General features: G+C 53.0%; 1 protein-coding gene and 1 long non-coding RNA gene across 2 annotated transcripts; one reads left to right on the top strand and one right to left on the bottom strand.

Moving 5' to 3' along the window:
• Positions 1-786: 786 nt before the first annotated feature.
• Nfatc4 (nuclear factor of activated T cells 4) lies at positions 787-9,735 on the bottom strand. The gene is made up of 10 exons (XM_021181417.3): positions 9,520-9,735; positions 7,385-8,480; positions 5,911-6,073; positions 5,121-5,320; positions 4,619-4,791; positions 4,081-4,221; positions 2,992-3,047; positions 2,626-2,752; positions 1,895-2,476; positions 787-1,162 (listed from the first exon to the last, which is right to left on the bottom strand). Exons 1-10 carry the CDS (start codon positions 9,617-9,619, stop codon positions 1,095-1,097), a joined length of 2,706 nt encoding a protein of 901 aa, XP_021037076.1. The 5' UTR covers positions 9,620-9,735; the 3' UTR covers positions 787-1,094.
• Positions 7,387-14,722, top strand: LOC115029253 (uncharacterized). Its single transcript, XR_003834831.2, has 4 exons — positions 7,387-7,449; positions 11,347-11,451; positions 12,122-13,352; positions 13,974-14,722. It is a non-coding gene; the product is annotated as an uncharacterized LOC115029253 (long non-coding RNA).
• Positions 14,723-15,032: the final 310 nt, after the last annotated feature.

Here is a 15,032-nt window from a genome sequence, read left to right as displayed (position 1 = left end):
GATAGGACACAGAGCAGGCTTCCTGCCTGGATCTGTTGATGACAATGGATGTAGCATCTATGCAGGAGGCCAGCATGGACACATCTGCAAGATAAGCCTAGCGCTTCATGCCTGCCTTAAGCCCCAAGGAATTCAGAGCTGTTAGGAAAACTGCTTAGCTTCCCGCAGCCTACTACTAATGTACAGTGTTTCCAGACTGACCACATAAATGTCAGGGGTAGGGGGTTCTGTGGGTAGGCCATGCCAATGCTCCCTTGTCCCCCGTCCCCCACCCCCACTTCAGAGAATCTGGATCAGCATGGTCAAGTGTGCAGTGGGACAGGAATCCAGTGTGCAGTGTGCCGCTTGTGGAGCTGTGTGATTTTAGGCAAGCCCGGTCCTCTCTTGGAACCTCAGATTCCTCTTTCTCTAAATGCGTGAGAAAAACTAGACTGTCGTTTTCTCACCTTGACTATAAATCAGAGTCATCCGTGTGGTGGCAAGACACAGGAACCTGATAACTCAAAGATTCTGAGGGCCTCATCCCGAATATAAGGAACCTGAACCTCTGGGGATAGTAAAGAAGCCTGAGGAGGTCTTGAATCTCCACCTCAGCTCCAGCCAGGGGGCCTCAGGAACCCCTGTGTGCAGCCCCCCAGGTCCCTCCATCAGGAAGATTCTTAGGATTCATTGCTCCAAGCCAGACCCCATCTCCTCCCAACGTCTAAGGCTCTTTGGGCCAAAGCTGGAGTAAGCTTATACCACCCTTTTCTCCAAAGAGCCCTGGAGCCTGAGACACTGGTCAGCGAGCAGTTTATTACCCATCAACCTGTCCAGCCTGTTAGCATCACAGCCTGCACAATCAGGACATCATCTTCAGCCCAGTCAGTTCTGGCCTCCAGCCTCAGGCTCCACCCTCATTCCCTGTCCTCCACACCCTTAGTCCCTTCCAAGGCAGCACCAGGCCTGGGGGCCACACCTTTGCTGGGAGAGAAAGGGAGAACAGGAAGCTAGAAGCTGGGCAAGGAGAAACTAGAGTTGGCCCCAAGCTTCTGGAGCCAGCACCCCAGTTAAGAGGGCAAGGCGGCGGGGCTTCGGGGACCACTACATGTGGTTCAGGCAGGAGGCTCTTCTCCAGGACGTGCAGGGAAGCCACTCAGGTCTCGGCCAATGATCTCACTCACTGTAAAGGAGGGGCGGTTGAAAGATGGGGCTAAGGCAGATCTTTTCTTTTTTCAGAGACCGCCCCTCCCTTCAATTCCAGGCAGGCCTCCAGCTAGGGCACCTCTGGATTCCTCTTTGGCTGGGCCTCAGTTTCCCCAGTGTCTCATAACAACTGCTTCTAACTAAAATTTGCCCAACTCCATCCCTGCGGGTTCCCAGCCCTGTATCTTCGCCTTCTCCTGCCAGCTTGGCCTACATCTGTGGCAGCAGGTCAGAAGTAGGTGTGGTCAGTTGGGAGAAAGAGACAAAACCGGGAAGGTCTTCTTCACCAGTGTGGACTATAGTCACCAGGAAAAGATAAGGTGAGGGGGAGCAACTCAGCCTGGCTTTCCACAAGTTATGTCCCTCCCTGAAACTCACTGCCTGGATCTACAAGTCAGGGGACCAGAAGGAATGAATGGTCTTGAAATACTTCTAGGGCTGAAATTCTGTGATTAGGGCAGAGACAGAAAAAAGGCTGGAACAGGTATTTTGTGTGCCCTTCAGAATTAAATTACTAAATTCAGGTGGACACACACACACACACACACACACACACATACACACACCAAGAACTTGCTTCCGAGACCACTGACTAGCCCTGGGAGACTAAGAATGCCAAGTCCCTGACAGTCAAGCTCCAGCCTTTAGCAAACATGCAAACTGATCTCTCGCACTCACTTACACTCGCAGCCCCCAGTCCCACACCCACCTTCCTCCAGGGTGATACCCTGGATAGGTACACTGTCTCTGAAGCCGCTGCTGTAGCCACCCCTGGCTTTCTCCTGCTCCGAAGCCCCCTCCCCAGGGGTATAGCCTGGCCCCACCTCATTGTAGCCCTCAGCAGGTAAGGGGTGGATGGCACTCTGGGGATGGAAGGGGTCTTCGAGTGGTGGGGAGGAAGGCAGTGGCGGCCTAAAGGGGGCTGGAGGGGAGAATGGAAGGCCCAGGGCAAAAGAGGAGCCCTGTCCTCCATATTGATCACCAGGAAAGGGGCGCGGAAGGAAAGAGACTGAAGGTAGGCGGGCACAACCTGTGGTACCCCCAGTCTCAGGGAACATCCGCAGGCCAGATCTATAGGACGGTGGGGGCCCCGTCTGGGGGTACAGAGCGGGTGTGCTATAACCAAAGCCTTCTGACAGATAAGGAGTTTCATAAGAAGGGTCTTCATGGGGATAGGAGGGGTAAGGGGGCCTGGGCGGTGAGAAGTCCACGTCAGGGCCAAAGGGGGGACCCGATGTGGAAGGGAAGCCCCGGAGAGATGAGTCTGGTAGGGGCTCCTCCTTGAAGATCACTAGGAAGATGAGGAAGCAGGAAGGAGGCTGGTGAGGTTCTGGCCACCGGTTCACACCTTTCACCCTCCCTCCCTCCCCATTCACCCCTGAGCCCCTCACATCGGGGTCCACACCCTCTCTCCCCACCACAGGCAGTCTCAGAGCGCACCAGGCAGGAACTTGAAACTTTGGGTAGGACTGCGCTTCCTACGTCCATTGGAGACGTAAAAGTAGACCTGGACTGGTCGGGACACCCGCTTGTTGCTGTACTCGGGGATGGTGAGAGTCAATGTCACCTAGGAGAAGAGAGGATGGGACAGAAGTCCTTGGAGGTCTCACATCACCCCAATCCTTCCATGGACCCAGCCCGTAGCTCCTAGTTCCAAGGCTGAGGAGTTAAGCCCGTTGCGTTGAGATCTCCCTACTCGAGCAACTAAACCCTCCCGGACAGAAAAGGTTACTCTGGACGCCACTTCCTGGTTTCTTCCACCCTTCACCCCACAACCAGGTTGGGTCCCCTGGGGGATACTGGTACCTCACTGCTCTGCAGCCGGTTCACCGCTGCCTCCTCCTCCCACTGCAGTTTTCCATCTATTGAGGAGATAATGAGCTTCAGCCCCGCCCTAGGGTCCACCCCTGCCCCAGTCCTCTGCCCTGTCTCCTCTGACCGGAGTCAACATCAGACTAAAATGGTTCTTAGCAGGTCTGACACACCTAGAATATACTAGGTGTTTAGCCAATGAAAGAGACAGGAATGGAAGGCAAACTAAAGCAAAGGAAACGCCTGGGACTTAGAGGGAGTTAGTGTTAATAGCAGCCCAGGAGACCTCTCACCTACTAACTCGCACATCCCCTCCCGTGGTACCAGCAAGCCCACAGTAGGGAGGAATGGTCCCCACCCTGAAGACCAAAGCTAATAGTGTGGAACCTCTGGAGTTTCTCTGACCCAACTCAAGGATGCTAAATGTAGGTCTTGGGGCTGGGCTATCAGTGAGCAGGGTGGCACAAAGGAGAAGCCCACAGTTTGGTGGCTCAACCCAGACTTCTAAGTCTCCCATTTCTCCACTCCTTAGACTCATCTTGGGGCACCCCACAGGCTCTCATGATCACAGTTATGCTTTTATCTCAGGATAGGCCCAGGAGAATCTGTGACATTGTGAGTTCTTTCTTCATATACTTTATCTTCATGAGAGTAAACCCTCAAAGTCAGTTCCTCTTCAATAAGCAAGATGTGCATTTCTTTTTTATGATTTATTTATCTTTAGTTTTTATTTCATGTGCATTCATGTTCTGCCTGCATGAGAGTGTCCGATCCCCTGGAATTGGAGTTACAGACAGTTGTGAGCTGCCATGTGGATGCTGGGAATTGAACCCAGGTCCTCTGGAAGAACAGCCAGCGCTCTAAACCGCTGAGCCATCTCTCCAGCCCAAGATATGTATTCCTTGCCTTTGCTCACTATCCTTGAAGTTTTAGATTGTGGTCACATCCATCTCCCCATGAGAAGCTGTACACAAGGTAGATAGAGAAGCTGGGGCTTAACTTGGTAGTTTTGTGACAGTGTCAGAGTTTTGCCCGCTGGTTGTTAGCCCTCCTTCCTTCCTCTCCTCTCCAGTAGGTACTCACCGGGGCCCCTCTCAATGAACACCACTTTAGAGTCTGGCAGGAAGTTGGAACCAGTCAACACTAGCTCCTCCCCTCCTCTCACAGAGCAGGCACTGGGGCTGTAGGTCTCCACCTGGGGCAGCTCCTGGGCTGAGCGCTGGGCTGGAAGGTAATAGAAGAAGGAAGCCTGGCTGGGCTGAGTGGAGAAAAGACAGCCCTCTCCACCACAAGCAGCCTTAGAGGAGCCCTCTTTTAATGGCAAATACAAAAGGTAACCAACAACAGCCTGAAACCACACAGCCTGAGTAAGGACTCCTGAAGCAGACACAGAGCAGATAGGTACAGGTTCATCTGGCATCCCCAAGGCAGAGTCTACTACAGCAGGGGCAAACTAAAATACCACCTTCACCTCTCCCTTCTCATCATAGAACAAAAGCTGAGACCTTTATCCCGCTACCCAGGACACACAGAGCACAGGATACTATGTAGCAGAAATAGGTGGCAAACAGACAAAAGAGCTGCAAGACAGAAAGAACTGGCCAGGGCCGGTTTTGCTTACAGCACTCGATGGGCACTGATGCTGCCTGCACAGACACGACCTTCCCGCCGCCCTGAGGCACGTGCACGCGGAACACCAGCCGCACACGCGTGTTTTTGCGCCCGATGTCTGTCTCACCCTTCCGTAGCTCAATGTCTGAATTCCGAAGCTTCAGGATTCCAGCACAGTCAATGCTGAAGGCAAAGGAGAGACGGTAAGCCTTTTTAGCCAAAGCTGGGACAAGGATGCATTTCTCCAGAGGGGAAGTCCCCTTGTCCTCAGTCCTCGGGCCATTAGTGTCTAGCTAGGGGTGCTTAGAGGGACTGTTTTCTAATCTAGAGATGGCCTCTCCGGAAAGCTCCCCAATCTCAAAACTACCTTCCTAAACATTAAGGATAGAAACTAGCAGGAGGTGTGGGGTGTAGCTTGGTGGCAGAGCTCTTGCTGAGCATGTGTAAAGCCCTAAGTTCAATTCCCAGGACTTTAGGGGTGAGGAAGAGGTTCAGGTTGCCTGGGGGCTTACTTGGCAGCCATGTTGTTCTCTGGGAGCAAGGTCATCTCCAACACTTTGGTACCACTGACTACAGCTTCATAGCTGGCTGTAGCCACCATCTTGCCAGTAATCCGGTGCACCTGGTAGAAGGCATGGGGCCGCAGGCTCCTCTCATCTGCAGTGCCAATGAACATCTGCAGAGTCAATGGCTTCTCACTGTAGCCTAGGAGCTGACAAAGGGAAACAGAGGCCACCTATTTGAAAGCCCCAGTGTCTTCTAACCTTTATCCATCCTTGGATTTTCATTCCACGGACAGGAATGGTGAGAGATAAAGAATATCCTATAAGGGATTCCCTGTGGGAAACTGGGGCATCAGTTGTAGAGAAAATGTGGCCTGGAGTTCACAGTGTTATTCTTGGACAGCCCAGACTGGGCTGGGCAAAGGAGGAAGAGCTCCCAAGAAAGATTAGTCCAACTCAATATAGAGAAAACCTAACTCCCAGTGACCTTTGGCCTCAGCTGAAACCCTCCCCCACATCTGGCAAGTCACCATTTTCCAAAGTAGACTTGAGGCTGAGGTCCCATGGGATAAGGGGGATAGGGAGGGGGAAGGAGAGCAGAAAAGAAGAGTAGAAAGTATATCCGGGTCCTTGCTGTGTACCCTTCCTCCCCCAGTTCCAGTCCCTCCCCTAGGCTGTCTGCAGGGTCACAGCTGAGAGTGTGGGAAAGGGCAGTGCCATGATTCTGTGTACAGAGGAAGCCCATTTGCAAGAACCTGGGACTGGAGAAGAGAAGGCATGTGGGGCCTTCTGCCCTTACCTTGACCACAGGGTGGCCTCCAGGAGCAGCCTTGACAGCCCCCCGGCTGCCCTCAGTCTCATAGTGAGCTCGGTGGTGTGCTCTAGGCTGTACCTCGATCCTCAGCTCCAGCTGCTCATACTGGCTGGGTAAAGGCCAGTCCAGGGGAGGTAGGGCAGAGGTCCTGGGCAGAAGAGAACAGGGTTGCCTGGAACCTCAGACCCAGCAGGATCACAATGGGTTGGGCGGGGGGAGGAAGCACAGATATGGGAGAGATAAGGAACTACAACAGAAGTAAATTCTAAAAGTATAGAAACAGGGGAATTGATAAGGAACTGAATCCTTTGAAGAGGAGGGTGTGGAAGATGACAAAAGCCTGAGAGACTGCCTTCTCCCAAAGTCTGGACACAGGATGTGGAGGCTTTAGCAAGAAACAGAGGAACCCACAGGCCATGCTGGTCCTCCCACCTGGGATCTCAGGCACAGTGCAGAAATGCCACTTTAGACCAGAAAAAGCATCAAAGAGACTAAGGACAGAGCCTATGAAGAACCTAGGGTTGTCTACTCTGCTACCAGGCCAACTCCTTCCCACTAGTTGGGGTTAAGTAGGTAGGATTGCAAGGGCTAAGGGCTGCTTTTCTGGAATCTCAACTGGTAACTGCCTCTGTGTGTGTGTGTGTGTGTGTGTACATGTGTGTACACACAGCTGATATTTGACAATAACTAATGCAAAGCGAGGCTACTAGTGGCTAGTAAGTAAAGACCCGGGAGGATGCTGAACCATTAGACAGTACAGCCCTGCACTACAAATTTCCCAACTCAACAGCAGATTTTGAGGCTGAGAAACGTTGACCCATTGGAACCCCAGAGGACTCAGCTTCCCTCTAGAAGCTTCTCAGGAAGGAGCCACCTCAGTGTGACATCCTGAGGTCTGAGACTATTGAAATGGGCAGGATTCTTTGAGAGTAAAAAGGATAGAAATGCCAAGTTTCAATATAAATTCTTTGCCTTGCAAATGTATGTAACTTTATTTCAATTTGAAGTGATGCTCTTAAGCGCTGGACCTAGAAATTAGCAGTTAGAGGAGAATTTTTTGTACTGGAGCATCGGCCTGTTCTATTTGTTCTGTCTAAATAGCCAGTGGCTAAGATCAACCTGCCTGTGCGAGGTCAGAGCTGGAGGTGTCAGAAACTCTGAAGTAACTCCATTTTGCCTATTTCTCTTAGAATACTGAAGGGTGGGGGTGAAGAGGCTTTTTCTAATAGGTTCACAGGAATCAGCCATCTACAGCTCAGCCCATTGGCAGACAGCTGGCTTTTTTTTTTTTAAACTAAAGTGACTTAAAACCAATTTTTGGTTTTAACTGTGGCCATGTTATTGTAGAAGCTCTTATGAGAGATGGAGCACACCAGGAATTATATGACTTGTCTTTAAACTCATCCTTTGACCACTAGAATGGGTTGAAGAGCTCAAGAGTGCAAGATCTGGTCCTCACCTGAAGATGGGGCTGTGTCCCCCAATCCGGGCCTTGGACCAAGCAAGGGGAGAAGGCACTGCTAGGTAATCCATGCCAGCCACCTCTTTCCGCAGAGCCCCCGGAGCAGCCACAGAGTCCTCTGTACCGGAGGGTAGCTTCCCATTGCACGAGGGAGGCTCTTCAGACCGAGGCAGGGCCACTGCTTGCTCGCTAGAAGTCCTCCGGGTTTTCTGAGGGATGCTCTCGGTTGGTGGAGCACCCACATAGTCAAAAGGGCCAGGGGAACTAGGGTCCCGGACCAGAGGCAACGGGGGTGGTGGAGGTGGCTCTGGACCTTCTTCCCCAAGGCTGCCTCGGCGGGACAAAGCTGGGGAGGCCGAAGATGGGGTTCCGGAACTGGAATAGCGCCGCTTGCCGCAGGGAGAAGCAGGCCGAGGGGAGGCTGGAACGGGCCCAGGAGCGCTGAGGAGTAGCCAGCTATCCTCTGGCGCTCGGCCTCCCGAGCTTGGACCGTATAGGCTCCAGGGATCCTCCGGGGTCCATGGCCTAGGAGAAGCCCGGGGCGAGGGCAGCGGAGAGCTCAAGCCAAAACGGGAGGCTGCTTCATTAAGTTCAGACTCCACCTCGTCGCACGCTGCATACAGGGCTGCCTCGTCGGAGGCGTCCGAGAAGAAGCTCCACGAAGACAGGCTGCTGCTGCCAGGGCTCGGGCTGAAGAAGGCGCCTCCGCCCTGACCTCCAGCCTCTCGATAGCCCCCAAAGCCTTCTGGTGGAGGGTAATCTCTAGGAGAGCCGTCCCCCCAAGTTTCAGGAGTGTCCTCTAGCGAGGTCGGCGGGTCAGGCGTGGGAGAGATGGAGGTAATCCGGATGCTGGGACACTCAAGAACACGACCACCCCCAGCACCTCCTGCATTACCTCCTGGGCCCCCCAGCCTCACCGACCTAGCTGGCTGGCTCTCCCAGGTGCCAGGTGAAGGGGCGGGACGGGGCGGTGGTGAGTGCATCCCTGGCCGAGGGGGTGGGGGTCGGGGAATCCCAATAGGGGCAGCACCATAAGGAAGGGGTTCCCCCAGGGCCAAACGACAGCATGGAGGGGTATCCTCTGAGTCCAGCTCTGTCAAAATGGAAGGGAGGTAGAGGGAGATGGAGAGAGAGAAACTGGTGAAATGCCTATGTTTCTCGGATGGTCAGCCCCTGAAGCCTGATATGCTTAGCTAGGAGAGGTTCCCCTAGTCTCGGGACAAAAGCAAAGTTGAACATCACAAGACAGAAAAGAGATACAGGCATGCCAGAACCTCATACTCTTAACACCCTGGTCCTGGGCAGTTGGGCTTGGGGTGGTTTGGGGAATACTAGAGCCAGGCCTGGAGGTGTGCTTGCCCAGGCTCTGGGCTGGGCTGGGGGCGACTCACACATGAACCCAATTAGCGACGGTTCCCAAACCCCCAAATGGTGCTGGCAGAAACCCCAGTTACCATCGCAACTGTGGCCTGGGGGTGGGAGGGATGGGGGCATGTCTGTGGTGACGAGGGGAGGTGACTCCTCCCTCGCCCCCCCAAAAGGGGGCGGGGGTGCAGTCGAAGGGTGATGCGTGCGGGGCCCAGCCAACGGGGGGGGGGGGGGGGGCGGGGGAGGGGGGCAGCGGGCAGCGCGGATTCCGTGCAAGCGGCGGCCGCCGCCCCCGACTCGTTCCCCGCCATCTGCCTCTCATTGCGGCCAGACAGGGGGAGGGGGAGGGGTGTCCCTGCGCTGCCCGAGGGAGCCCCCCAGCCCCAGGCGTCGCGTCTGCAGAACCAGGCCTAGATCCTAAAGCCTTTAACCCCAGGGCCAAACCTCCCCTTCCCAAGCCGGCACCTCCGGCTCTTGGGGGCCAAGGTTCCCTTCCGCACCCCATCCCAGAGACAGTCGGCCTAGCCCGCAGGCGGCGCGTAGCCAACAACACCCCCACTCCCACCCCAGTTAGGACCTAAAAAGGAAAAAAAAATGATGCCATGGCCCCCAGCCTCACTTCCACAGCCTTGGTAGTCCCTCAGCTCCCTTCATCCTCTGACCCACCTCACCCCACCCCCACCCCAGGCTCCGGGCCCCCAAACTGGAGATTCCCTGGCCCTTCGGTCACTGGCCAAAAGACCCCTACCCAGCCCCGCACTAACCTTCCCCAGGGCCCCCAGGGCCCAGCGGGGGGGGCTCCTTTTCCTCCCCGAACACCAGCTTAAATTCCAGCTCCTCATCCTCGCAGCTTGCGGCCCCCATGGATCCGGCCGGAGCCCCCAGGTCCCGCCTGGGTGGGAGGGGGAAGCTCTGGACGCTGCTGTGGCTTCACGAGAGGGTAGCTCCCTCCCTCCCTTTCTCTGAGACGCCCCCTCTTCTGTCGCTGCCGCCTCCCTCCGGACGCCCCCTCGTTATTATAGAAACTTTTCCAAACTTTTTTCTCCCAAACTTCTTCAAAGTGGGCCCCCCCCCAGCCTGTCCCTGATTGGCTACCCGGGATGCACCGGCCCCTCCTCCATGGATGAGATGGGAAAACCACGCGCCCCTAGTTCCCCCCCCCTCCCTCGGTCATCTCTCCAGTCCCACCCCCTCCAAAGAGGGAGAAAAAACTGAATTGGAAAATGGTCCCTTCAAACGTTATAGAACCCTAATGGTACCTATTGGCCCAGAGTTGTGACAATCATTTCCCACCGAAGGCCCAAACCTCAGCCTATTTAGTCCCAGCATAGGGGTTGGGGAGGTCCGGGTCCCCTCGCCTTAAAGAGGCCATATTTTTGTCACCCGTCCCCCATTGTAGCAGACCCACGGTACATTCTGAAGAGTAGGATAGCCAAAATCTCCCAAAAAAAGGCCACCTCACTGTCCTTTCAATCCAAATCTTGAGTTGAAGAGAGATCTGGGATTGAGAGAGGCTCTGAGCTGCTCTGTAGAGGAGGCCATTCCTCCACCCTCGCTGAGACCACTCTACCTGGACCTCCAAGGAGCCTTTGCACTTCTTAGCCACCACCTCCACAAGCCACCCCCCACCATTCCCTTAAGATGAAGAACTTCTAGCTGTCCCAGAAGCCTCTCAGAACTTTCGAACCCCAGGAAGCCTTTGAAGGCCCATAGCCCTGCTGGGCGTAGATCCAGGCCAGGCTTTGCTGATACCCTTGTCCCAGCCACCTAGATAGGCCATTAATTAGCCTTGGAGGAGATAGTCGGCTCCTTCGTCCCAAAAGCTGCAGATCTCTGGGCTCACTGATCCCAAGACGTTCTGCTCCCGGCCATCCTAAATTCCTGGCCGGGTTTAGAAAGGGCCAGAAGCTAAAAACTTAGGCCCACCGGCTGGACACCTGTCACCTGGGCAGGGAAGGAAGACCCGGTCAGGAGTTTCTAGGAAGGGCGAGCATAAAGAGGTCCCATTTGGAAGAGAAAGAATAGAACTGGAGTTTCTTGATTCGGACTGGAGGCGCTGCAAGACAGGGGAGCAGTCACCATTCTCCTTGCATGCTTACCACATGCTCCAAACTTCCCTAATAAACCTGGCAGATCTCCAGTCTCTAAATCTCTCAGGCTCCGGCCCGCGCCCCCAACAGCAAACCTCAGCCCAGCACCTAAAGGGTTAAGCGCCGGCCCTCCGGTCAGACGTTTACAAACACTCGGGAGCCGGGCGGGGACCGCGCCCATTACTCTAATGAGAAACAGGCTCTGCGGGGCAGAGGGAAGGGGGGCTGGCCTGGCGGGCCCCAGCTCTTTGGCGGCGGAGGCGGCGCCCCTCCCTCCCCTCAGTTCTCCCTCGAGCCAGTCCTGGGGACCCCCCCAGCCCCCGGGGACCCCAATGACGTGCGGCGCTGCCCCGGCTGCAAGCCCAGGGCCGCGAGGCGGGAGGGGCAGGGAGGAGAAGCTTGGCGGGCGGGAGAGAAGAATGTTTCGAGGCCGAGCCGGGAGAGGGCCTGGTTTGATTCCCCCCCTCCCCGCCCCCCTCTCTCCCCTTGGGTTCTTCTCAGGTTACATTCCCGTCCTGCTTCACCTCCGAGGAACTCACGGTTAGGGGGCGCGAGGAGCACCTCGAGAACATCTACCACCCTGCACTTAGAGAAGGGTGGGCAGAGGTAGGAATCCAAGGAGAACAGACCCGGAAACTCGGCCAGGGCCCTGCTCCCTCATACCCCCCGCTCAGCTGCACAAGCAGACGCGCACATTCTTTTCAAATGTCATATTTCCTTTGATCCTGGGCAGTGTTTCTCCATGTGTCTGGCTCAGCCTCTGCCCAGCAAACCGCCTCCCCACCCACCCCGCTTTGTTTTCCTGGAGAACCCTCCCCCTTCCCTCGTCTGGAAGACCAGGGCTGGCTGACTTCGACTTTCTTTCCCTTCTCCTCCCAGTGACTCAATTTCCCCACCGTGGTGTTGCAAAAGAAAGGAGGCAGAAAAGAGAACAGTTTGGCGCGAGTGAAATGATTTCTCAGAAAGACAAACTATTTTGGAGTAGGGCATCCTCTATTGCAAACTCTCCAGTCTGCCGAAGCTTAGACAGAGGGATTGAACATATGACCTCTGATTTGTCCACCTTGGCCTTAGAGGTCGAGGACTGGGAGTTAAGTTTAGGTTGTCTTACATTACTGCCCCCTGGCGACCACAAAGCACAGTTGCCCTACCTCCCTCTTGGCGGTTTCTCCTGCCACCTTGTGGGTTTTATACCTCCTCTGCCCCCTAGCGTACCCACCTGAACAGAGTTCACTTGTAATTTGACTTTGCTTTTTGCTTTGTTCTGTTCGTTCAGTTCGGTTGTTCTAAAGCAGCTGTTTTCAACCTGCGGATCCCCGAGACCATCAGAAACACCAGATACGTATATTATGATTCATAACAGTGGCAAGCTTACAGTTGAAGTAGCAACGGAAATAATTTTATGACCGGGGGTCAGCGTAACATGAAGAATTAAAGGATCGCAGCATTACGAGGGCTGAGAACCACTGCTCTAGAGATGGTCTCAAGTAGTCCAGATTGTCTTGGAACTCCTCCTTGTCTTTCCCCCTCCCACGTGCTGGAATTTTAAACTAATCATGCCTTTCCCTGTTTGTGTTCTGTATTCTAATAGGTATTATTCTATAGACTTGGAAGTGGACCTTAGCTTTTTTTTTTAAATCATACAAAATGCATTCTCTTTGTAAATGATCCAAGTCAGACAAAATATGTAGTTAATTCTGATAGTCCAGTTTTGTATCTATTTAGTATATGCTTGAAAACAAACACGATCTTTAATGTGCACGAGATCATGGTAAACATACTTTTTCTTGACTTGCCTTTATTGCCTCAATTAATAAACGGCAGCTGGATCTCGTGTCAAGATTGTAATCTCAGTTCTCAGGAGACTGAGATAAGGGGATTTACCAGTTAGAGGCCAGTCCTGGCTACATAACAAGAGTCTGTAAGAAAAGAAAGGGGGTGGGAGAGAACATTATCTATAGATCTTCTATAAGTACATGTGCATCTATCTGAAAGTGACAATTACTCATAGGACTGGGAAATCCCACATTGCCTGCTGCGATTGGGGGAGTCATCGACAACGTTACCATGCCCTGAGCCCTGTGAACTACAATGAAGCAGCAATAGCATCATGAATGTTTTGGGGGTAACCAACTTCTTTCTGGTTGGATTTGAGGTCTGCTCCACAGGAGGAAACACATGCTTGTTTGGTACTGTAAAGGTGACCGGAAATCCATGGCTGGTAGCTCTCAGTGGTAAACCTACCACGCAGTTTGGGTTCGGGTCCTGGAGGCTTCCCACCAGCATCTCCCGCCCAGCCAGGTGAGAGGATTCAGGCCAACGGGAGCTGAGAAGAGGAATCGGAAATCGCCTACGCCACCGCCACTGCAGCTGCCTCCACCTCCAAATCGGCCACTTCAGTTGCTCCAAGACACTGCACCAGTCACTCTGTGCTGAGGGCCAGGCTGAGCCAGCGGAAGGCTGACTAGCCAGTGAGGGGTGCGGGGAGCTTCTGGCAGCGTGTTCAGGTGAGTAGATCTCTTCCCTAAGCGGTGGTGTTACAGCTCTTATGACAAAAGCTCTCAGACGACAGAGTAGTTCTCACACACCTTTATTCCTTCTGGATATAAACAGATATTCTGGATATTCCTTATAAACAGTTTTAGGGTGGGTCAGGGTCTGACAGCAGGTACTTCCCATTGGCTTGGTCTGAGAGCTTGGGGATATCTTATCTACCTGTGGGAGGTTTGGGGTGCTGCTCCTACATGACTAATGGCTACAAACCTCTCTGGGGGGGGGTGTTATGTGACAGGACTGGTGTCCGAAAATAGGCAAAATGCCTACTGTCCCTTCAGAATCTCCGGGTTTCAAGCTTTAGCTCAACTAGGAACCAGGCTACCTCTCACAGCCTGCTGCCCCACAAAGAAGTATCAAACTGCTCTCTAAATGTGAAGTTCTACATTCTAATCTTGTAAGCCTTATTAAATCTAAATCCTCAGGTGATTGAAACCAGGAGATACTCATAGCTACATCTTGTCCTCATACTACCCCTGTCCAAAATGACCTAGCTCCCTCCTGCTTCCTCTCTTCCTCAATCCAACCCGGAAGTCCCACCTACTCGCCCAGTGATCGGCTCCTTTTTTCATTAGGGGATTGGTTCACAAGAAGTCACCTGAGTATGACTCACTCCTTGTTCCAGGCCCTCCCAGGAGAGCGGAAATTACCATCAACATACAAACAACACCAGGCCCATCCACAACAACATGCACAACATAAATTGGACTCAGTGTTATTTTTAAAAAATAAATATGATTAAGTTGGGTCTAGAGAGATGGATGTTTCAGTGGTTAAGAACACTTGATGTTCTTCCAAGGGATCCAGGCTTGGTTCCCCAGTACCCAAATGGTGGCTCACAACCATCTGTAACTCCAGGTCCAGTGTATCTGATGACCTCCTCTGGCTTCTGAGAGCACCAGGCATGCATGCTGTACACAGGTATTGAAAGAAAGATGAAATTTCAAGACCTGTAAGTCATATAAAGTACTCAGAAATTGCTGGTTGTTTGTGAGCCTAGAGGCTGCCTGGGGCTGAGAAAAGAGAAAAACAAACCTGGGTATGCCCTGTAGTTAAAACATTCCCGGGAACATCTTGACCATAAGATAAAGAGGAATGTGAAGACATAACAGGGCTATCTAAACTGAGTCAACAACTCACGAACTCTGACACCTTGAACATACATGTAATTTTTCTGCTGATGTTTGAATAAGCCAATAGTGTGTCGCTATGCTGAATTCCACACCCCTAAGCCCCTTACCCCATAAAAACCCCTAGCTTTCGAGCCTCGTGGCCAACATCCATTATCTCCTGTGTGGGATGCATGTCGGTCTGGAGCTCCGTCATTAAACGACCTCATGTAATTACATCAAGATGGTCCTTCGTGATTTTTTGGGTGCATGCCAAATCAGAAATTGAGTGGGGGTTTCCCCACTAGGTTCTATCAATATACACACAAGCAAAACATACACACATAGTGAGATCTTTTCTCAAGAAAATAATAAAAATCAAAAACTCTATAAAAAATTTTTTTTAGTATTGGTTGTGATTAAACCAATAATAAGCAATAGCCAGAAAAGATACGCAGGGCCAAGCGTGCTGACGCAAGCCTTTAATCCCAACACTCCACACCAAGGCAAACAAATCTCTGTGAG

The sequence above is a fragment of the Mus caroli genome, unplaced genomic scaffold (genome assembly GCF_978045245.1).
Source record: "Mus caroli unplaced genomic scaffold, Mus_caroli_1 scaffold_12, whole genome shotgun sequence".
NCBI classification, from domain to species: domain Eukaryota; kingdom Metazoa; phylum Chordata; class Mammalia; order Rodentia; family Muridae; genus Mus; species Mus caroli.
Note: the sequence above shows the minus strand (reverse complement) of the source record. Positions and strands in the feature narration are given on the sequence as shown.